Below are 23,769 nucleotides of genomic sequence, written 5' to 3' on the forward strand. Positions count from 1 at the left end.
ACGACGGCATCCTTCTGCTGGACCGACGACTTGTCATTCCTTCAGCCTTGCATCAAGACATTCTCACCCTATTACACGAAGGGCATCAGGGAGTGTGCCCCTGCCAAGAACGGGCTAGGGCGTCTGTTTGGTGGCCCAACTGTAACATGCATGTTGAGCATATAGTGACCCAATGTGCCATATGCGCCGAAACTCGAGTTCAGAGTTCCGAGCCTATGTTGTCCACGGTGACACCTGACAGACCATGGCAGCACCTTGCCATTGATCTGTTTCAACTTAGAGGGCGCGATTACGTCCTGATTGTTGATTATTATTCCAGGTTTCCTGAAGTAGTCTCCATGGGGTTCACCACGGCACCAGCAGTCATCTCGGCGATCGAGAGCTGTATTGCCCGTTTTGGCATACCAGACATCGTCCAGACCGACAACGAACCGCAGTTTGTGTCCAACAAGTTCGTCGAGTTTGCGCGGTCATACGGCTTCCGACACGAGACCAGCAGCCTGAGGTACCCCCAAAGCAATGGAGAGGCAGAGCGCATGGTGCGCACAGTGAAAGACTTGCTCTTCGAAGGTCCTGATCCCTACCTTGCCTTACTGTCGTACCGTGACACGCCTGGCCCCAACGGCACTTCCCCGGCTCAAGCCCTGATGGGAAGGAAATTACAAACTCGTCTCCCGAAATTACTGGAACAACTAATGCCGTCGTTACCATGCCACACAAGTTTCAGGGAAAAGGACTCGTGGATCAAGGCACGGCAAGTGATGACCTACAATCGCCGTCATGCTTCGAGCCAATTGGCCCCTCTGAGTCCTAGAGACTATGTATGGGTCACTGACGCACGCTGCAATGGTGAAGTACTCTTGCAGGCCCAGCGTCCGCGGTCCTACCTTGTTCAGACCCCCAGAGGCATCCTTCAGCGTAATCGTCGACACCTGGTACTTCATTCATCGGAAGCGACCCCAGCTCAACTGGCAGCTTCTTCGCCTGTTCCTCCCAAGGGCATGCAGCCTGCAGCACCTCAAGAAGATACAACGCAGCCAGAAGTAACGCCGCAAGGAAACGGTGACACAGACTCGCAGCGGTCGTATAGCGATACCACCGCGACGGTTGGACTTGCAGGGCCCTGTCCCATAAGAGGTGAAAAGGGGGGATGCAGAGGTCGCCACCTGTGTATATAAGGTGGCGCTACAATCTGAAATGACCTTGTATTTATAAGGGGCTTTGGGGAGTGGGAATAAACATTGTTTTGGTTTCCGCCTTGCTGGTAGTCTGCCTTGTCCCTCAGCTCCTGTGCAGAACACCTCTGACGACCTGTGATGTAACCAAAATTTTGGCCAATCAGGTGAGGCCAAACAAACGGTTCCCCAACTGAACCATTATAAGATTTGGCCCCTGGACATAGTTTCTCACTACATTACCTAGAGGTAAATCTGGCGCTGCATGACATCTGATATGCATGCAATCTGGTATGCATGACAATGCCGGTATTCATTTTCTACTAAAAGCAGCACATAAAAAGCTGTTCTAGCTTTATTACACAACAACATGTTGTGTTTAACTATGAGAACTTGTTATTGCATGTACAATTATATGAAACGTAAAAAGTATCAGCGGGCCGCTAAAGTTGGAGGACAGACAACAAGATTTGCACTCGCTTTGGAACAGTTTGTCGTCCATTCTTGCTTCGCTTGGCACGCATTGTAGGTGGGTAAACTTCACTGGAATATGTAATATGCGTGAATGGAAACATTTTATGAAGATATTACTTTATGAATGTAGCCATATCCACGTTTTAGATGAAGCCTCTTACAACACCAGCCAACGCAAGCCTCGCAGACACATATATCGTCATTCCCATGACGACACAGTGCCCCTTTGGAAACTCCCATAGACTGTGGCGCCAGATTTCCCTCTAGGTGTTATAATGAGAAAGTCTATGGCACTGGAAGTTGGCGCCATCGTGTCGGGCCAGATTCTCCTCTCTTGATGGAGGCAAAAGGCATAGTGCATCAGAAACAGGACAAAAGAACAAACACGGCACACACGTTTGGTGCTAACTTTCAACAACAAATATTTATTGCGGGATCACAGCATACATATATACAATTCTCCTACATGCATTAGAACATGTGCTCCGAGCAACCCGATAGCACCTCTCACAGCAGAATGGGAAATCTGTGTTAACAAGCGCACAAATTCCACCTCTTTTCGTGATAATGAGATGCATGGTTTGCTGATACAAGACCCACTGAAGGTGGCGATGTGATATGCTTCAATAATGAGCGTGGTCATCTCATTAAGGCTTTTTGCCTAGGATCACTGTATCTTTTAAAGAGAGGCGGGCAGGAGCATCTTTTGCAGTGCTGTGCAAGAAAACCATCGACCTGCTCTTTGTTTAGATTGCTGTTATGCTCTCTTAGCCTATCATTAAGGCATCATCTGGTCTGCCTGATGTAGCAAGCTCTGCAGTTTGTAGGTATCGATGGTAGCTGTTACACACCCTACAAGCTTATTCCGGTGATTCTCTTCGCACGTCTTCTTTTTACCTACTGGTGTGGTCTTTCCACATAGACTGCTTAATTTGTTAGGCGCTGAAAACGCCACAGGAATGTTATTGCGCTGTGCTACTTTCTTGAGTTGATTCGACAATCCATGCATGCACAGTATGACTGCAAGCCTATTCTTCTCTTTATTGGGACACACTGGTGAGGAAACTTTTGATTGAAGTTGCTTCAGTAATCCCTCAGCTACCGATACAATGATGTGGCTAGGGTATCCAGAGTCACGAAGGCGTTTCACTTGTTGCGTGAAGCTTACATTGATTAGATGCTGGCACAACTTCTTTAGAGCATTGATTAAGCATATCTTTACGTGTCCTCTCTTGACAAGCTTAGAGTGCGAAGAATGAAATGAGAGCAATGGTTTGTTAGAATGTGGATGATAGCACCAGTATGTTTGATGGTCATTTACAATAATCTGTAGGTCTAAAAACTGTATGGCACTGTCACCAGGTAACTCAAAGGTAATCTCGAGCGGCCTGAGACACTCTCGTACAATGCATAATACACTGTCACATTCCTGCTCAAGATGTTGGTACTTACAATCAAGGATGAGCAGGAAATCATCAACATATCAAAATACTTAAAGAATTATTGAATATTTCAACCTTTCGCCTAGACATCTGTCTAACATGCCTAGATACAGATGACTTAAGACTGGGGCAAGGCAGGAACCGATGCACACTCCATTATTCTGCAGGTGCAGTACACCATTCCAAGACACAAAGGTAGACGACAAATAAAAACCTAAAAGTTTCTAAAAAGTTAGCCACAGAAGTTCCTGCTTCGTTTTGAAACCTCAAAACGCCAAAGTTGTCAATCCTGCATTCAAGCAAGTCAAAAGTCCAGTCCGTGGTAAAAAGTAGTATAGGTCTTTTATGTCGATAGAAAAAACCTTTAGTCCTTTGTTAGCATGCGAGCTGACATATTCTAAAACTTTCTCAGAATTTTTAACAAGCAATGGAACTATAATGTCCAAAAGATTCAATTTTTCCAACAGGAACACAGTGATACATTTTTGCCACATGTCACTTTTGGGTATAATTACCCTGAACCGAATGTCCACTTTATGGGTCTTCGCACTAAAAGACACATCCAAGGCAAGCTTTTTGTTTTTGTTGATATTCTTCAGTACCTTTACTAAATTCATCTTTTTGCATAACTCGATGGCCCGTGATCAAACATTAGTCAAGCTGGCTTCTTTGCGCTCATTAAGTATGCCTGTAATTGCATCTTCTGCCTTGGCATAAAACTTTCCATGTGACAGAACGGTAAACCCATTTTCCTTGTCTGCGGGAACAACGCAAAGTGAATTCTTACTTCCCTGCACCCCTCGAGCACACATACAAAATAAGTGCAGTAAAGGGGGTTTGTCCCTTTATTACTCACAGCAGCCACTTTCTCATCCTTCCACGTGGCTGTTTTATGTGCCACAAGTACGTTATCCACTGTCAAAAGCAAGAACATTGCACAGCTGTCACTAACGTGGAAGGTGTTTATCATACATAATCTGAAGCACAGCGGTTTCAGTCTGTGATGAAACATCAGCATGACTCCACCGAAGACGGGAATAATATCCCCATGTCGTCCTTCATCCGTGGCGTGGTTTACGGTGTTTCATGCGCGCTTGTTTCACGCCTTTTACTTCTCTCAGTCTCACCTAGCCTCAACAACAGCTGGGAGAACACAATCTAGATAACACAGCGGAACAAAGCACGGAGACAAATGCAATCCTGCACACACAACGCCTTTGCCATAGTACGAAACCCATGGAGCAACACGTGTGAGCGCACAACAAGCATAACAAAGCTGCCATTGTGGTCCGAGAACATGGCCACTACAGCAAAAGAAAAAAAAGAAAACACATCACTTCCTTCACACTTTTCTCTTAGCGCGCAGAGGTGGTAAGGCATCTCCTCAGTTTTTTCCTTCCTCCATGATATTGTGGTTTTGTCATTCTTGCTGAGTGTTACTAGCGTAGCACTTTTTTGCACAAACTCGAATGCATTGCAAAAGATGTGTTCGTTATACTGCCACCTGAAATCCCATGCCTCCTCCTGTTGCCCACGTGTAGTGTGCAGTACCAGAGGGCAGCTGAATATTTGGCCATAGAGAAACACATTCATTTTCTACGGTTTGGCTTCTATGGTTTAGCCAAGGCAGGCCTTCTATGGCTGCAGTTTCGAAAGGACCATGCATCACTGTGAACAGAGTCGCGATGTGGTAGAAAAGAGTCTAATGTACCATTAGTGTCGTAATGCAAACTCCATCAGAGATTCCCATACAATGCAGAGATTGGAAATGCCTCTGGAAACACTCCCTACAGTAGACAGGAGGAAAATAAAATTCAAGGATGCGCAGGTCATCACCTTGTCACATTGTCCCTTGGTTCATAGATATGGGAGAAGACATGGAGAGGAATGTCACTTCGGTGCACTGGAATATATCTGCACTAAAATGAGTAGTTGTTTCTATTTTTGCTTCTGTAAAACATGATCCTTGGACAGTACTTTAAACCTACTGGAGTACAAACGAACCTTAATATAACAAGCACAGATATAACAAATTATCAGATATAACGAAGTAAAGTTTTCTTCGCCGGTATCAGTGTGCAATGCATGCTTATAATGAATATCCGATATGATGGAGGTAATTTTTTGTTGTATGCAACTTTGTTATAACAAGGTTCAAATACGACAAAATTCCCAACCTATGTTTGGTGAGGGGCCCTTAATTTGTCTGAAGAAGATGAATGAAAACAACAAGAAACCCCTGACAGTATCGCCAATTATCTTTAACAGTCAAATTTTGAAATGGAAAGAAACAAAATGTTTCTCTTAACTCTCAAGCATCAACTCTTGCAGCCAATGCCAAGGCCTGATCACACACTAGAAAGTTCACAAGCCCTTGATGTCTATTTACAGTTGCATATCCATAGACGTTGGCAACACCTTTGCAGCATTGTTATGATAACTGAAGTAAATTAATTGAGAGAATGTTTTAAAGAGAAAAAGTGAAACTCAGTGCTGTATGGATGAACTTTTCTCAGACCTGTAGCCTGGGATTGACATCACAGAAATGCTGGCTAGAAATTGCTTCAAGGACACAACAGTTAGCCTGAGGCCATATGGCTCCGCTGTTCCTTAATACTAACAGTACTCTTTAAAGACCTGAAAAACTTGAATCTCTGGAAATATAAATTAAAACAAGAAAATTATTAAACGTTGCCAGAAAATATTAACGGTTGCTTTATTATTCAAGATGTTGACTGTTTACAGGAAAATTAGATTGTGTTCTGAAGGGACACTGTGACTTTATTCACACTGCATTTGAAAATTTTATCTATAGTTCCAGCTAGGATGATTGACGTCACAGATAAATGGAAATATTGTTTAAGTTTATTTAGCACACAATTTCATTTGGCATTCATGGTGTGGGTGGTGGCATTGCAGGTCAGTTTGAGTAATCGAGCGTGTCTGAAAAATGAGGCTCCTGAAAATCATTTCACTGCATCTGTATTGTCTTGAAATTGCTATTTTCCAAGATGGAATGCAAATAAAGAAATGGTAAAATTACTTGTCATTCCAACAATTGTAAACAAGCGATAAATATTCTGTATTATAAGGTAAAGTGATAAAAGTGAAAACATCCATTCCCCATCACTTTTCTTGGGTGCTATGTTACAAGTGCACATTCGTACCGCAAACCCCATTCACTCCTATCTTTCGGGTTCTTTTTTCCAGCTTTTACACATTTCTGTTTTCATGATCCTTCAAGTATTAAGCTGCCAGAAGTTGCTTAGCACACACTACAGAGGGTGAAGAGTCCTGGCTGAAATGAAATCATGGCCTGCACTACATACCATGTCAGGTCACATCTGCCAGTCACAACATGCACGTAATTGAGATATTTTTGCCCGTCATCTCCAAGTGATCACCATACCAAGAGACACTGTAGCAAGTGTACTTATGCAACGTGGCATACACTAACTACTTTAAGTGTGAAATTTAACAGAGACCCCCGCCAGTGCGCTCTGCGTGTAACGCTCCCGAGGACTTGCAACATGTTCTTTGCGACTGCTGCCGCTAGTTGTCAGAGAGACAGTCTTTGAAGGCAGCACTAGACTTGCAACACGACTTGAGCTTGGAGCTGTGGCACAGTCTCAACTTGTAGAAAAGCACTGCTTGCGCATTATGCGCCACAAAATCACCGCTGGCATTTCTGAGGTCCACAGGTCGGTGCATGTGTCTGTGTACGCTGTTTTATGAGATCACTCTGTGTGTCATAACTGTCACCAAGCACTTGCAGTAGCCAGCATGCCAGACAATCAGCCAGGCTATCATCTACAGCTTATACTAAAAGTTTGCATCTCTCTTTTGATATGGTAGGTAGACTACACATGCAAGAATATGGATGACTTCAAAGGCACAAATATGATAAATGAATTCATAGTTGCAGCCATGAAACAAGTGAAATTGAAGACTTCACGGTGTCATGTTTGCCGCACTTTTAGCATTGTAAATAACTTTGTTTTCCCATAATTGTAGGCTGGCATGTTGTGAAAGAGCACATTCGAATAGGAATTCAAGCAAATGTTTTGACGATTACACTAATGAAAAAATTTGCCATTCTTTGCATAGTCACAAAGGTTTCATTTCATTCATGTATGTGTGTCTCAGCTACAAATGCATAAAAAAAAGGTACACAACATTAACACACACCGGAAGTTTATGTTGTTTAAGCTGAGGCGGCATTATTCAGCCTCGAAAGCTACAATAACATAAGGGCATGTAAAATGTTTGTTTGGTTTTCTTTACCTTCAAAAAGCCATGGAGTCGCATAGACTGCACTTTTCAAGATGTCGGTGGCAGTTTATGGGTTGTGGTTAGGGTGGCATAAGTTTTCTTTCTTTCAGTGCATCTCACCACTGCTCCTAGAGTTTCATGTGGAAGCAGAGAAGCGACAGCAGCACACAAAAAAAGTAGTTGTCTGCGCTTTGCACTATACATGGCTCCCATGCTTTTCAGAGGAGCTGGCCGGGCATTGTAAAAATGTGGGATGTTTCGGTCTTTATGGTACATAAGCCCATTATACATAAAACTGTGTAATGTTTGGCATCTCACTGATGCTTCATGTAGTTATGGGCCCCTACACTCCATCACAGGTCATTTATCTTCATTGTGCTGTTGCCAATTGCAGACCTTCACGTCACGTCAAGAGGTTGGCTTTCCAGCAAAATTGGCTGCTTGGTGGCTGAATGTATCACACTCTGAAGCACACAATTTATAATTTGCAAAAATCGTAATGTCAGCTGCCCTGCAAAGACTTCTTTTTTCAACAAAGAACTGTCATTCGAAGACACACTTTTGCACTTCTTAAAAACCTGAAAGGGAAATTCTATATGGGCTCCATATACAGCTTGTCCCAGGTAACTTTAGCCAAACATGAAAAATATGCAAACGCCATGTAGCTGGACAGAACCAACATAATGTTGTTTGTCAATGCTTGGAGATAGACTACTTTCTGCATTCTGCCTAATTAGATAATCTTAATTAACCAACTTCTCAAATATTATAATTAGATTAAAAGTGTCAATGAGAAAATTGTAGGGCAACATGAAAAACACCTGATACATTTTCTGTTGCACAGTACGTGCTATGTAAAAGTGTTTTTCCAAGCGTGAAATAAACCCACGAATAGACGCAAAATTGCTATGCGACTGGCCGCTCGAGGCCAATCGCATGGCACCTCCTTGATAACTTATTACAGCACAAGCCTAAAAACATCCTGTCATTATGCACTTTGCATCATTTTGCAGGATGTGATGACCCACACAGACATCCTGATTTTCTAATGGGCCATGAGGGACGCTGGCTAAATGTTTTTGTTCTAGCCAAGGCCAACTTGACGAGAAGCACACTTTGCTTGAAAATTCTACTGCGCTCATGCTGGCACATGGCCACGTTTAGCAATGTGCCTCACATGAGCCACTTACAACACCATCTTTACACTGCTACTATTAGCCAAGCTGATCAAATGAACATCTCCCAATTCGGCTGGTGCCATCAGCCCACAGAAAGTAACGTATGCTGCACTTACAGGTTACCTAGTTTTTGCGACCAACTTTATAAGGAATATGCACAGAATCGTCACCAATGCTTTCTGTAACGTATTGCGCTGCAACATAGTTTATCATTACTACATGGACCCTATTTGCAAAAGCTACTGAACACTTCCTCCATGAAAGAACTCATGATGCATTTACTTGAAGAAAATGAGCTCAGCTCTTGCAAAAGGTTCTGACTGTCGGAAAAATAAGAGACACAGAGACCACTCGTGCTGCTTGTCCGTTGCTCTGTGCTTATCCACGCCGCTTGACAGCGTAAGGAGATTGCAGTTGGCGAGTTGAAGGGAAGCTTTTTCGATGGTACAATCTCCTTTTGTTGCTGCACATGCTACGCTCAGCTTCAAAATGGTGTCCCGATGACAACACAGCCTCAAGAGGAAGCTTTAGCTTAGGCCCAACTACAATGCCACCTATTCAAATACATGTAGAATACAGAAATGCTTCTGTGAAATAAGCCCTGGACCAATTTTCATGAAACCTGTTGCATTCGAGAAAGCAAGTTACATTCTATAGACTGTCAAAGTGAAATTTTATTTAGGGCCTGAATTGTCTTACAATCATTTCTTTGTTTTTAAATTATAAGATAAAAAAACATGGAAGCCTTAAGTTGACAAATTTGTCCCTCTGCATCAAAAACAGATGTAGCCATTTGGTAAGCTGCACTCGATAGAGCAGCTTAAGTGGAGAAATTTGAAATTTAAACTTACGTAGATTTGCTACAATGTTTAGAAGGGCTTTCTTGCAAGTCATACTCGCATAATAATGACACTCACATAATGGCGCTGTATAATACATACATTTTGTCTGCTTTAGATGCAATTCACAGAATTGGGATATAATTTTTCATTGCCGAGTTAGAGTTGCAAACTTCAGAGTATAGTTTCCGAAAATTTGCACTTACTAACAATTTTTATTTAAAACATTGAGGGTTTAAATTGAAAATCTTCTAACAGTCACTAAAGAGTCACTTAAAAAGTTAAAATGTAGTTAGGTTATAACTTTTTATTTTAAACACAACAAACCTCGCCAAATTTAGTGCAGTGGTTGCTAAGAAAAACTTTTTCCTTTCGAGTGTGCCTATATAGGAGACCCGAAGCTAAAGCTGTGATCGCAGAAGGCTCTCCCAACACTGCCACGTAGTCAACTTCTTTCTGACACACACATTTGTTTTAATCTACTACAGTATTGCCTGCTGTTGCCTGCGAAATACACGCACAAATGCCGCCACTGTCAGAATCTCCGTGGCGCACCAAAGCCTGCACAAATTCCGCACCTCCAAAACTACCTGACAGCCCAGTGGTACGACTCCCAACCGGCAAAGCGTTGGAGAGGAGTGAGAGGAGGAAATCGCGCACTGCACCTTCGGCTGTACTCTCTACTGGCGGAGTCATTATCACGTGAAGCAAGCAGAGAGGCGTGCGCTTGGCAGGGTAGTGCTCAAGTCACTGTGTGTTACCACCACTCCCTCATGTTTGCTCAGAGGGAACCGGCAGCATCAGCTCAGTTTCTCTTGCGTCAATAGACCATGCCATTCTCTTCTTGGATTTGCTGAACGCTTGTCCTGGCTTAGTGCCACCTAAGACGATACTTACTCCTGTCGAGATCAAGATGCAGCAACTGCAACTCAACGTAGTTCCAACAGATTTCAAGGAAGCTAACGCTGTCCTTGACAATCGTTATCGATAGTTCCTACTAGATTTTTTTTCAGTTAGTCACACCGCAAAGGTGAAGATTAGAATGAAGTGGTACCTTGACGACTATGCAATAACGATAGTGGCCCAACATAAAGGGCGGGCACTGCAAAAACGGTTCCCAAAATTTAACTGTTGTCACAGTAACATTTGTCCTGATCCAAAGACCAGGATCCCAGCACCACTGCCTTCACGAAGCAGTTGCTCTACCTGCTGAGCTAACCAGACGACTAGTAGGTAATAGGGAAAAAGTGAATTAACCAACAGCTCTCAATTTTGCATGCAGGTGGATGCCAATGTTCCTTTTCATGAATGTTTTCTTTTTCCCTTGCGAATATCAGAACTAATTTGTTTGCACAGTTTCAGCATGAACTCAAGCGTTATTACTTATGTACTTAGTTATAATATTCGCACACTGTGCAAGCATGCCATCTCCTCCAAGTACTGTACAGGCTCGCGTAAGGGCTGCACCCCCAACTTGGCAGCCCAAAATTTGGCAAAAAAGTTTTCGAACGGCCCTCAATGGCCATCCGCACGCATCAACAGTTTCACACACTGCATACTTCCGAGTGCCGCTACTAGATGGCAAGAGCTTCACGTTGACGTCTGATGCAATGGCACATCTGTGGATCCGGGGTGTGCATAAGTTGCTGGCACAGCTGGCGCCATTTTGACTATAAGGTCTGGTCTTGTGTAAGGGCCGCGCCTCGTCAAAGTTGCATAAAAAAAAATTGCAGCCCTTACACGAGTATATACAGTAATACAACTGAGGAGGCTGGATTGCACCATCTAGCAAAGGCGATTTTTAAAAATCCATTGGAATTAAAGGGAAATAAAGAAACTATTTGCACAAGACATACCTAGTCAATGCATAAATTAAATATGAATGGAAAAGAACAAATAATGTCTGTTACCCTTATATATTTACTTGTAACTGCTACTACTGTGAAACCAGGAGCTAATGCACTCTGGCCCTACATCTACATACATGTCAGCATATCACACCAGTGCTGCATACACTGGTAAATATGGAAAGGCAGATTCACTTTCCAGTTTGGTTTCTTATATTTATATTTCATTCTGGCACAAGGGTACATCCCATCAGTTCCATGCCATATTTATGTTCAATACGGACCATATATGTCTAGCGGTCTGGGCAAAGCACACATTTTCTTAAAGTTTGAAGAATAAAGATTCAAAAACAAAAATACTTTATTTACAATAGCTTCGTGCAGAAAGAAGGGATAAATAAACAAAGGTAGAACCTATATTCAAAGCTTAGTGCAAGTTTGCACCCAACGACGACGAAGATTACTAAGCACTAATTATAACATGTTCTGCTGAAACTCTGTTGTGCACATGCTAACTTTAACTGCTGTTCTTGCCACTAGATTCTCTCCCCCTCTCGCCCTACACACACAAGACAATGGAAGAAATCACTGCTAAACTACTAATGTCAGCAGCACAACCTTCTGTGAGCTTTGCATTGTTGCGTGTCTGACCAATTTGAAGTGAGCAAACCATTAACTTGCTATTAAACCCTCTTAACCTTTTACTAAGTAAATGCAAACACATGAATTTCAATTGCTCAACAACTTCAAAAAATTTGTGAATTTGAATTTACTGAACAGGAACCTTCTACGTGGCTGCTTCTTTCCCAGCATCGTTACCGGCTTTGTTTATGGCTGAACAATGGCTGCCATGACAAATCTGAAGCGGCTCAGGTAATGAGGACACCCAGAAGCCACGGCCGAAGTTGCCGCCACTCAGTCCTCTTGCCGCTGTCTGGCCTCTTTTGCAAGGCATCACGTCAAGGACGCCAGTCCTCCGGCTGATGGCTGCCATGGAACTTTTTAGCATGTCACCAGCTTGCTTCAGGCCGCCAAAAACGACCCTTGCCTTTAAACACATTTAGAATGCCCTCGCTGTCGCTTCACCCAACCAGTGATCCCGAGTCACTTCTCCCCTGGTAGATGAGCTTTGCTGTCTCGAAGTGGCATCCACGTGAGGGAGTTCCAGGCAGAACTTTGCGTAACTGGGAGGGCATATGTGAGTAGAAGCGTGGCTGCGAGAAGAGCTAAAATAAAAAAAAAAACAACTAAAATCAGTCCACATCGAGGTGAAGCCCCGTGTACGACAAGACTACTCGGGGGGCCGGCGTCAGGGAGCACCAGAGGGCAGCACCTTGCTGCTCCGCGTCGGGATCGACTGTTTGCCGTACAGGGTGGCTGCTCGGTTGAGGAAGGCGCGTGTCATCTGCCGCACCACTTCGTCTAGGAACATGTGTGCCAGGTGTGAGTGCAGCCGTGAGCGGAACTCGAAGGACACCTGCAACAGGCATGGACCGCGGAGAACTGTGTCAAGCTCAGAGTGGTGGCTGACAGCAGCGACAACTTCGGCTAAGTTTGCAACAGCACATAGCACAACGGTTTCATTTTCGAACGTGGACACTTCTTTTTTTTCCAGACGGGGAAGCAGACGGAGGATTTGTGCTAGCACCACCTTATTTAGGGATGTAGCAGCAAGTGTTCACTTAACGATATTGCGAAAGCTGGAAGATTATACCATTATCATTAATTATTCGTATATGAAAACTGACAACAAATCTGCCCCCTGACCCGTAAAAACAAAGGCAATGCAGCCTTCCTAAGCATGTCTTTATTCAATCTTAATATGGAACACTGTAAAGCTTCCGCGCTGTAATGACAACCATTGAACCAACTAATATCTGTGAGAGTCCATGACTACTTCCAGTGCAATAGGCATTTGTCAGCGTTGAATTAAAAACGAAATTCAGCAGTAAAATATGCGACACTGTACTTGATAATAACTTCAAAACTGAATGGTGTGTTTGAAATTAGAAGAATTTAAAAAAAAAAACTGCATTTTGGCTCTGTAGCATATCGTGCGGTGAATTGCAATCAGTGTGCTGAACATAAGCTGACAGCACATTATCAAGTGACAAGTGACGAGAGCAATCATTGGTTGTGCTGGCACTGTTTCTATGGAGACGCTGTCTGCTCCCACACACTGCTGGCTGTGCTTTTTGTTTTCTTGTTTGTTTTTTATTTTGTTTTTTAACTTGCGCTAGCACCACGACAGTTGCTCTTGATTCTGGTGTGCAGACCCATGGTCGCGGTGGCCCCGACCCTGATATTGCGTTGATCTGATTTCTGTGCAGCACAATCGCCACAATAAGAAAGTTTAAACTGAGAGGGTGAGTAATGAGCGAAGGCATATGCAGCGGGAGGACTTGGAAAAGGAGAGGCCAAGAGATTACGAATTTCACTCACTTTATCAAGGAGTCTGTGATCAATCACTCAGTGGGAGCTCCAGAAGTCTAGGTGCTTCTGGCGAGTGGCATATCGAATTAAGTCACGTGTGAAATCTTGTTTGAGCTAGTTAGTGCTGCCGCATTAGTGAGAAATGTCTTTGAATAAACCACTGTGGCATTCACTAATCCTAGCTTCTTCACAACTTCTATTGGAAAACACCTCCAGTCATTTCATCAGCATTAATACAAAAATAGTATGAGAAATGCCTTTGGTTAGTCTTCAACACTTCTTTAATGCTGCATATGCTCTTGTGGTGTCTCATTTTCTCCTCCCTTGTCTTTTCGCACGACCCTCAATTTACTAAGGATCTGTACCAAGCTTGGCAAAATATCAACCTTGCTACTACTGAATTTTCTCACGTGCAATCCGTCTGGTCTTTGTGAATAGTACTCACTCAAACTCTCCATGATGCTTACTAAGAGACTACTCCCTTGTCTCTCAGTAGATGGCAAGTGTATTAATTTCAGAAGACACGAGTAACCAGAGAACAAGAAACCAGGGCAGCGAGCAAGTGATGTCAGAACAAGCATGGCTTGCCTTGAAATCTAGTGTGCAGGTCTTCGGGTTGTCCTCGAGGCCTGGTTCAAACCTCCAGATGGTCTCCAGATGGTTGAAGAGGCGACCATCTGAGCACACTGACTGCAAAGAAAGCAGATCATACAAACTTTTGTTAACAAGAACCAGAACAGACAGTAACACGCCAGAGTGGAAACAACACTAAAAGAATTGACATTAAACTATACACCCCTGAAAAATCTGAGATTTATGTTGATGAGTTGGCAATTCTTTGCATGCAGTTCGTGGTGCAGCATTCAATGCCTTCCGAGTCACAGCTAAAGCAACATGTCACAGGATGTTAACAGGATGCAATAGAGAAATCTTCAGCTAGAATGGTAAAATCCTCTTGCATGATCTCACCCAGTGTGGGAACTTGAAGCACACCTTTCACATTTGCGTCTTTTCCGGTCCACCAAAACTTCACTAGCAATACCACAAAGGCTGACCTTTGTGGTATTTGAGAGATGTAACTTACTAATTCAGATTAACTCTATATTCCTCCTTGGTGTTCATTTAATAGCAATTGGCTGCAAAAGTTATCTGCCAGTTGAACAGTGTACTACCTTGAAGTAGTCAACGGCACCCACCTTGACGAGGGTGGGCCGCACCAGTGTGACATGAGAGGTATAGCTCTCAACAATAGGTGCGAAGCCCACCTGCATGTAGGCTGTCAGGGCGTGGGGAGAACGAGCCGTGACGCGCGACTGCGTGCACCAGGGCACAAAGTCCCGGTAGAACTCGACCCTTGACACAACCTCAAACATCTGCTCCGCCGAGTACCTACAGTATAATGAATCAAGTACAATCATCCATAAATTGCCTGAAGAGGTGTCACAGATTCTAGCAAACTGTCATCAAAGCCGAGAAATGCATTTGACGGTCAAACAGACTATTTCAGAAATACTTTACAGCAAAAAGTACCTCAATGCATTCAGCAGAAGTGGAGTTATTGGCTATCAAAAATCGCCTCTCACTCCTTCAATGCTTTGCAGCGGGGTGGTGGTCACAACACTCCGCCTGCTGAATGTCACTATGGCGCACAGTTCAAATTTAATTTGGTATGTTCACATAGACGTCACTACTTTCAATTTTGGCACCTACGACGCGCCAAACTCAGAGACTATCCCTCAGCTTACAGTTGAGTTCACAGTGTCTCATCCCTTTGCTGCGCTACAGCGGACTAGATAGCTATGCGCCGCTATCCTCACACTAACATGAGTAGCGCATTTCCTTTCACACTCATCTCTAGGACAATCATACGATTTCTGAGAGTCAAACAAACTTCATGTTCGCTTATGCAAGTACTTTGGCAGTGCACGCATCGGCTAAGCGATGGATGCCTCACGCCGGACTCGCATTGAAAGGATTCCTAATGCAATGGTCTACAATCATGATGGCGACGCACCTCGAGCATGTGCAACTCGAGAAGCAGACGACCTATCCATCAGATCTCGGTACTGAGGCCTCGAGTCACGTCACCACAGATACCAGTCGGAGCATGCTGTTGTCCTCAGTGATGTACAGTGAGCCTGGCAAACATGCTTGTTGCGCCACCCCGCAACAGCCACATTATTTACACTGCACTGCAGACGCAGCTACATGCAACTGTAGTGGCTAACTATATGCACGGCAGAGCTGTAGCGTGCGCTTATGCTCACATGCTCCAGTCTGGCCCTGCTACGTGGTGCAGACCGGCTTTGTCCTGCACCAGCTTGACCAACAAATAGTAGCCAATTCCAAATTGTGCATTTTGTGCAAGAGCTTGCCAAGAGCTTGGCAAGGTGTCTAGCCAGGAAAGGCCAGGACTGAGCACGCGCTGGCAAGCGTACATCTGGTCTGACTTTAAGTTTCACCTGGTTCGAGGCTAGTGAAAGTTCAAAACTAATTGAAATTAGTGAGACCCGATGGCTACAACACTGATAAGCAGTATGGCCACAGTTGAATTCCTACGCAGGCAGCAGCGCATCAGCAGACGATAGTTGGCTTCTCCTGGAAGTACGTAATTTCTATCAAAATCCAAAATTCAGATTTTTGCTCACTTCAGCCTGTTTATTAAGCTGTGTCAATAAATATACACAGTAACAGTAGGAAGAAGTGCACTGGTCTGATCACCCTTCTTGACTGATGTCAGCCATTGGCCAATAGCAGCCGCATATGGGAATCTGCTCAGGTATATTACGAAATAAGGCAGCCCAAAAAGAATGAGGAGAAGGCTTCTGTTAAAAAGAGAGAGTTTGAGAAAAAGGTGACAGTGTGCTCCTTTTGCAACCTTCACGCATGTCTGCAAAATTTGGCCGACATGTTCACAGCAGTATATGCTATCTGAGGACTGTGTTTTTTCACCAAATGTAAGGTTAATTCAGGACCCTTTTAAAGATACTTTTGCAAAATTTGACATGACTAGCACAGGAGGTGTTGGCTTCTGTGGGTGACAGTGTTCTTGGCACAGCACTTACGAGCGTTTGACACGGTGCCAGGAACACTATCCTTCGTAGATGAGGACATGTCCAGTGCTAGTCATGTGAACTCATGCAAAAGTGGAATGGCCTCCGAAAGTGATCACCTGAGAATACCACTCCTCACTATCGCACGAAATTTATTTTACCCATGTAGGCATTGGCAATGCATAGACTTAAAGGAGGACACGTGATGTAATCAAAACTTTCACATAAATGATGGTACAAGATGGCCCAGAGGAAAAGTGCACACAGGAATGCGGACAAAAATATACAAGCACAGTGACTCATGTCTTTTTTTGTCCCTGTTATTGCATGAGCTATTCCTCTAGACTGTTAAGAACAAACGACAAATGTCATCTTGCAATATTAATTGCCAATACAAGTTTCGTTATGCAATGCAAAACCAATTACTGTGGCAACTCTTTCAGAGCCCTTAGACTACAGAAATCAAGCTGCAGAAAGAAAGAGCACTCCAGATTGTCTTTCTCTAGGTATATAGAACACAGAACACCTAATTAAAAAAAAAATTGCCATTCCTCATTGCCAGAGACTTCAAAAATGCATGTTCAGTTCATAATATATTATTGAACAATAACCCCCTTCCAAGTACCATATTCATCACGCCTCCTAGATACAAAAGGACACAGTTGCACAAAAATTCCAACACTCTGTCTGTTAACAAAGTGTACGGTTGCCGCAGCGTAGCCTGCAAAGGAACACAAATATGGAATAACCTTCCATATTCAGTGTGATGTTCTTTTGGAGGCGACGTACCCCTGATGTTGGCTTCTCTTTTTCTTGGATATTATAAAACAAACACAATGGTTCATTTTCGGCTATACATAAGGGAAAAAGTGACACGGATAATGGAAATGCACACTTAATACAGTCTTCACATTCCTACCTTCGTTCTCTATCTTCTACCTACATTCGTTCTGACACACACACTTCCGCAACAGCGCCAGGACTGGCCACAATAAAGAAGTGTCAGGATCGCAAAAAAAAAAAGGAAAGCTTTTTATTTCTTGTAATTTGACTGCGTAGACCAAACGTAAAACCTGCAAAGATATGAATGCTCTGATATGAAGCTTCTCACAATGCTCAATTGAAAGAGTTTCCACAGCCAAGCAATGCCATAGAAGCTTCAGAAAAAAGCGATGCACCTGAGAGACAATAAGGTCCTGCAACCATTGACGATGGGTTTGTGTTATGTAAATTCAAATCGATTACCTCCTTTTTTCTAAGTCTACGTAAAGCATTCATAAGGGAGTGTTATACTGTACATGGCAGTGCTTAAAAGGCTCCGAAGAGTCCGCTCATGTCCGAGTTGTTAAATCCTCACGTATGCAGCTAGCGCCCAACAATATACCGGGGTGCTGCATAGCGCTGCTGCTGCAACTAGTTATACGCCATCGTTCACTAAATCAAAGGATGCAGATGTGCATAGAAGACCAAAGTTACACAGAAGCACCGTTGGTTTCGAAACGCCGCGTGACTTTCCGACGCAGCGCGCCAACTGCGCCGCGCGAAAGCGTCTTGCGTAAGCCGCGAGGTTAAGCTGCCAAAGCATTTTCGCAACTATCTCGTCGGGCGAGGACGAGAGCAGCATCTGCAAGGGCCGTCAGCTGACCGGCGCTTGCGACGACGTATCGCTGAATGACGTATCGACTCACCCGAGCAGCTTTCTCTCGGAGTAGTGCAGCGTGTTGCCGCCGCCCGAAGGTTTCACGAGACGAAAGAATGTCCGCACCCAAGCCGCACTGCCGACGCCGCCGGGAATGTGAGACGGCTCGCAGGGCACCGTGTTGCGCGCCGACACCATCGCCGGGCCGCCACTGCACCAGTTGTCGAAACACCACGTTCCACATGCAAAACACCGCGCGCTGGCAACACCGCGACGCCGCTCCACTTCGTCCCATGCGCGTCACGTGCGACCTTTTCGCCTCGACATTGTATGCTAGACCGCACCGATGCGACGAGAGGTCACGGGCGCGACTTCGGGGCGATCCGTCGCGCTAAAGCCGCCGCGGAACACGCGCTGATACAGATGAATAAAACAATAACGACACCAAACAAAACAAATAAAGTTCGCGGAAACCTGTTTCATTCATTCGGCCTCGACCGAAGCGCGCCATCACAGCTGACGCAGACCGCAGTTTCTTTTTCGTCCGTAACAGCGATCGCCGACTTCCTCGTAGAGAAATGACAGCGGAAGAACGGGTGACAATCAGATTGACGTGAAAAAATATAAAGGAAAAAAAATATAGGTAGTGACCGACTTCGAGCGTGGAAATAGGATGACGGCAGTTTAGCTCCAGCGAAACTCAGGTATGCGTTCACGTCCAAGGGCTTTGACTTTCTCTTTTTCTCGCGAGGCTTTGCGCGCCACAAGAAACATCATGCAAGCGACAACAGCTGTGAATAGACCAGTTCATTTCTGCAAATTACAGCGGGCAGAGCTTTAAAAATAAGGAAATACCCACCAATATCCATTGAGTTTGGCACATCTTTTCGTGCATCGCAAAACCCCCAGGGCAGCCATCAGCCGGAAAGAAAAGTGCCGCAGTAAATTTATTTCTATTATGTAAACGACTGCCTCAGAATTATTTAATGATAAAATTATTTTTTTTATTTTAGACGATTGTAATAGTTATTGTTCTATGTATTATGCTTTATTGTTTACTTTCTGCGGACTTTGCATGCTGCTCTCTCTCGCAGCGCTCGCACGAAGAAAAGATAAAGCATAGAAAGCAAGGTTGGGTGGGTGATCGTGCCGCGAAACGCGTCTGCCCGCTCGCTAAATCTTCCGTGTGCACGGATTTGCGCGCCTGCGCCTCTGACACCCCACCTTTGTCCAAACTATGTGTGTTGTGGCAGTGACGAGGTTTATTGCCTCGTAGCGGCGGAGGCGACGGTGTACGCGGCATGGATACACACGAGACGGGCACGACGGATGATGCAGCGAGGATCGCCTCTGTCAGCTGATCGAAACCTCCGCAAGTAAGAGTCCCGTCTTTCTCTGGGAGGGGACCGCGGAGCTCAGCCTGCTCGGGACAGGCCATCCACCCGTGGGAAACGTCTCTTTCGCAAATTATAGCGGGCACTAGCGGTGACGACCTGAGTACGCGCGACAGCACGGTGCGGTAGTAGTATACGAATGGACCTCGAGTTCTTGCGAAATCTCCGCTCGCTTGCCGAGCTCGGTGGTGCAGCAGTTTTGCCAGCCGCCGTTAGCAACGGGGCAGCGCGTCGCTTGTCACCAACCCTGAATGCCTGCAGCTGAAGGCGCGTTATTAAAAACGTTGACCGTACGCTGCGGGGACAAAGAGTTCGAGGTGGCGCGATAACGGCTCAATCGTCGCACGTCGTCCTGTCAAGCTGCCCATCAGTTTTGGCCACCACAAGCGCAGTGTCCTTGCCTCTGGCCCACGGGTATTGTGCCTAGTCCTGCTTGCACGGTACGAATGCGCCCGCGAAGACGCCTATTTTTAGCGGTTTCGGCGTACCCGAGCCTTGCGATTAAGGTGGGCGCGCAATGTGCTGATTCTCTAGAGTACACGCTTACGGCGGTGGGCTGAAAGCGCGCGTTGCTGCATGTCGCACCGCGTATCGCGCGTTTACTTGCGTCTGGCGTTCACAATAATCCCCGGCAGCAGAAGGATGAATTCTGGCGCGGTGCTTTCCGTTAGCCTGTTTTGTTTGGCCTCGCTTTTTGAAACCCTTTCCGTCGACTCGCGCACGCTTGTTCGGCCCGACCCCGTTTGGGTCGTAAAAACGTCTTGCGTTCATCGAACGCGAGCTTCGTTTCGCCACGGCACTGCGTGAGTCATTGGGAAGCACAGATTGCTATAAAGCTTTTATACAGGATAATGAAATTATTTAATTGCCAACTTGAGGCATTTGGGCGGCGGTACAGTCGCACACGCTGGCCAAAGGCTTGCTGACCAGGTGGTGCCATGTGATATCGCCGACGTGCTAGATTGTTGGCCGTTGCTCACCTACTTTTAATTGAATAAACTCGCACGCGTCCGTAGACAGTGCCGCTAGCGATTATCGTGCTCCGTTAATTACTGAAGTACCAGTCGGAGCTCTTCGCTGAAAACCTTGAGCGCGAAACACAATAGCTTCGTCGCAGACAGAGCGGGCTTCCTGGAACCGGACACTGTCGCTGGCTTTAAGGAGGGCATAGCGTAATATCAGGCAGATAGTCCATTCGTCCGTGTAGTGTGACGGAGCGCATATTTTCAGCTCGTGCGTTTCATCCGTACTTCTTGGCACGCGGGCCCGTTCTCTGGTCGTAAACTCTGCAGGTTGTCCTAAAGCAGGGTTATTTGCGACATGTTGTCATTGGCGTGCTCTGGGAGTGTGCTGCGCTTTCGACGTCGGGTTCCTTCTTTCGGATGCGTTGCCGTGCGTGCTTTACGTAAGTGCTGAACGAGCGCCACTTTTCATCGGCCTATGTAGTTATAGTCCTGGCGCAGCATGTTGTATATATAAGGTCGTTTGTTGTTCAAAGGCAGACGCAACCATCTTTAAGCGCGGAGGAGTTTTGTGCTTGCAGCTGCAGCGTAGATGTTTAAAGCCATGCATTCGGTGACTGTGCACGGCACTCTAGATCTAAGGGCTCGTTCAGGCCAGGAATTCTTGGTAACCAGGCATATGGAGAGGAAGTACAGGTAGCTACAGTGAAAGGCTGCTTTTACTGTACATGTAGGAGTGGCCAGAGATGTCGGATGGCTTCATTTGACAGGCACGACTGGTAATTTTGTACGGTGATCTTCGGCCTTCCCTTTGACGTAGCGACGCAGTAACTTTCGCCGCCCTGCATGACATTCCACGAGCGTGATTGTTGTCTTCATGAACATCCCACCTCTTCCTTGTATATAGAGGACGTTTCTTTGTCCACTGGGATTCATTATCATGGAAAAACCCCGCGCCACGTTGTACTCGCAAGAGGGGGCCTTCAGAGGCACTGACCAAAAGGCAGGCGAACAGAAACTTGAAACCCTGTGGAGCCTATGTGAACTGGAAAGGATGGACTCTGAAGGTTTACCAAGCTAACAAGCACCACATGGCAACAGTGCTGGTGCTTGAATCACTAATCAAAATAGAACATAACCAGCCATAACACTTCTAAGGCATTAGACGTTTTTTTTTTCTTATTTCATTTCTAGACAATGCTGCATGCAATTTGGATTAATATTTCAAATGCATTGGGCTTTATGTGTAATCCACATTCTTTGCCAATATGCTTCAGCCCTCAAACCAGGGTCCATTAGAATCCCACACAAAGTCTGAGCTGATTCAATGAAGCGTTTCTTGGCGTGTCCAGCATTTCCTGTACAAGAGGGCTATGCTCTAGTCATGCATTGTCATTATGGCCAAGGGTTTCTGCAAAGCAGGTTGTCTACGGTATTGTATCATAATGAAAAATGATGGAAACTTATTTAGAAAAGCGAACTGCAATTAAAGTCTGCTCTTGCGCATAGTGGTGGTGAACGGACAATGACAACCGAACAGTGCAATGGCAAATACACTGCTATTGAGCTTCTGCATTTGTCCCCATCGAAATGTGGCCACATAGGCCAGGGATTGAACCCGGTGACCTCGTGCTCAATGAATTCAATTGCTTGAACCTCGTAATCAACAGCATAAGGCCATAGACACTGAGCTATCCGGGCAAGTCTATACTCAATTTCATATTTTGCATGCAGCGCTGTGGAAGCTGCGCAAGAAGTTAGGTCGTTAAGTGAATTTGTTGCGCATTGGTTGTCAAGTGGTTTAGAAATCCAGCTCTGAATCAAAAGGGTGTGGGTTCGACACTTTGCCTGGACAATATATATTATGGATGCTTGAAAATTTGCCTGGTGTTAATCTTCCATGGCCTCTTTTGAGCGTCATACCAGATTTGTGAGATTATACGAAACGCTGCGAATCAGGTGCAACTACGGGCCAGTCAGTGCTTCGCCACGCAAGCATGCGTGTGAATTTTTTAAGGCTTGTAGCGCAGCTTAGGGCGAGCAAAAATTTATGAAGGTGTAAGGCCCATATCCCGCTCTAGACAGGCACTTCCGAAGGTTTCTTTGAAACGTGTAGCTATCTGCGTGACAATTCGATTTGCGTGTTGCCGGCGGATAAAGAAGGCGGGTTCTGTGTACTCTTGGAAGGGAATTTTTATGCAAGAGCCTGTCAGGCAATTTTCGTAGTTTTTTAGGCGACAGGATACAGTGTCCTTAAGGTAAAAGCTAATGCTAAGAAAACTATTCTGTTCCTCACAATGACGTGCTGTCAGCTATTTGGCAGACGATTGATAAATTTGGTGCCACCTGTTTTCAGAATAATCCTGGGCTGTCAAGTAACCAATCTTTAAACTTTTGAGCTTCTATTTGTCATCAACGTTCATTACAGAGAATGGTACCATCTGTTTGCAGAAAAATGTAGTGTGCATTGGTTCTTGCATTGCCCTGCTCCTCAGTGATTTATTTTTAGCTCGCCTAGATGTCGCCATGTCAGTGAATCCTAATCAGACTGTTTTTAAAATATTTTGTTAGGTGGATGATTATTTGTTTTGTATTCAGTGTTCTCTGGCTGACCTTTAGACTGAGGTTGCCATGGTGGTACCAGTAGTCAGAGAATTCCTTGCCCCCCTTGACTTTACCCACGAGCTCCGACAGAATGACACGATCCTGTTTTTGAATGGGCACTTTGCTTGTTCAGATATTCACACATTGGTACTATGAACCTCGTGCCAACAAACCACTTCTTCCCTTTCATTCTGCTCATTCTAAGTTGTCAAGAGAGGATTTGCTAACCTTTGCCTAAATAATGCTTTGCAAAAATCGTGCCATCACCATTTTGTCTAGCTTTGCTTCTCAGTGCGAACGGCTTTTGCAGGCTGGTTATCCCGTGTCCTTACAAGTGTCAGTAGCTGAACAGATTGTAAAAGAGTTTAGAAAAGATAAGTGGCACGAAGATAATCCTACAACTGCTTGGGGTAAGACAAGCATTATCCCGTATATCCACACCGTCTGACAAATCTGA

General features: G+C 44.9%; 2 protein-coding genes across 4 annotated transcripts in view; one reads left to right on the forward strand and one right to left on the reverse strand.

The window, feature by feature from the left end:
- Positions 1-11,570: 11,570 nt before the first annotated feature.
- On the reverse strand, positions 11,571-19,305 carry LOC142573031 (coenzyme Q-binding protein COQ10 homolog B, mitochondrial). Its single transcript, XM_075682526.1, has 5 exons — positions 19,212-19,305; positions 18,402-18,563; positions 14,857-15,049; positions 14,249-14,350; positions 11,571-12,704 (listed from the first exon to the last, which is right to left on the reverse strand). The coding sequence occupies exons 1-5, from the start codon at positions 19,268-19,270 to the stop codon at positions 12,537-12,539; spliced, it is 684 nt and encodes a 227-aa protein (XP_075538641.1). The 5' UTR covers positions 19,271-19,305; the 3' UTR covers positions 11,571-12,536.
- Positions 19,306-19,446: 141 nt separating this feature from the next.
- The window catches only part of Atg9 (autophagy-related protein 9), a 66,925-nt gene continuing 62,602 nt past the window's right edge, over positions 19,447-23,769 (forward strand). Inside the window, exon 1 of one of the 3 annotated variants that reach the window (XM_075682519.1) lies at positions 19,447-19,728. The gene's annotated coding sequence lies outside the window, so the exon portion shown is untranslated. Of the gene's footprint in view, positions 19,729-20,163; positions 20,187-23,769 lie in introns of those variants that run through there. The other 2 variants (XM_075682521.1, XM_075682520.1) reach the window with 2 other exon arrangements.

Source organism: Dermacentor variabilis, chromosome 2, assembly GCF_050947875.1.
Source record: "Dermacentor variabilis isolate Ectoservices chromosome 2, ASM5094787v1, whole genome shotgun sequence".
NCBI classification, from domain to species: Eukaryota; Metazoa; Arthropoda; class Arachnida; order Ixodida; family Ixodidae; genus Dermacentor; species Dermacentor variabilis.

Coding starts and splice junctions, on each gene's coding strand:
- LOC142573031 (XM_075682526.1), bottom strand. CDS start 19,270: ATGGCTGCCCTGGGGGTTTTGCGATGCACGAAAAGATGTGCCAAACTC. Junction 15,050..18,401: donor TCCGAGAGAAAGCTGCTCGG/GTGAGTCGATAC, acceptor ATTATACTGTAG/GTACTCGGCGGAGCAGATGT. Junction 12,705..14,248: donor CCTGCACACTAGATTTCAAG/GCAAGCCATGCT, acceptor TGCCTGTTGCAG/GTGTCCTTCGAGTTCCGCTC.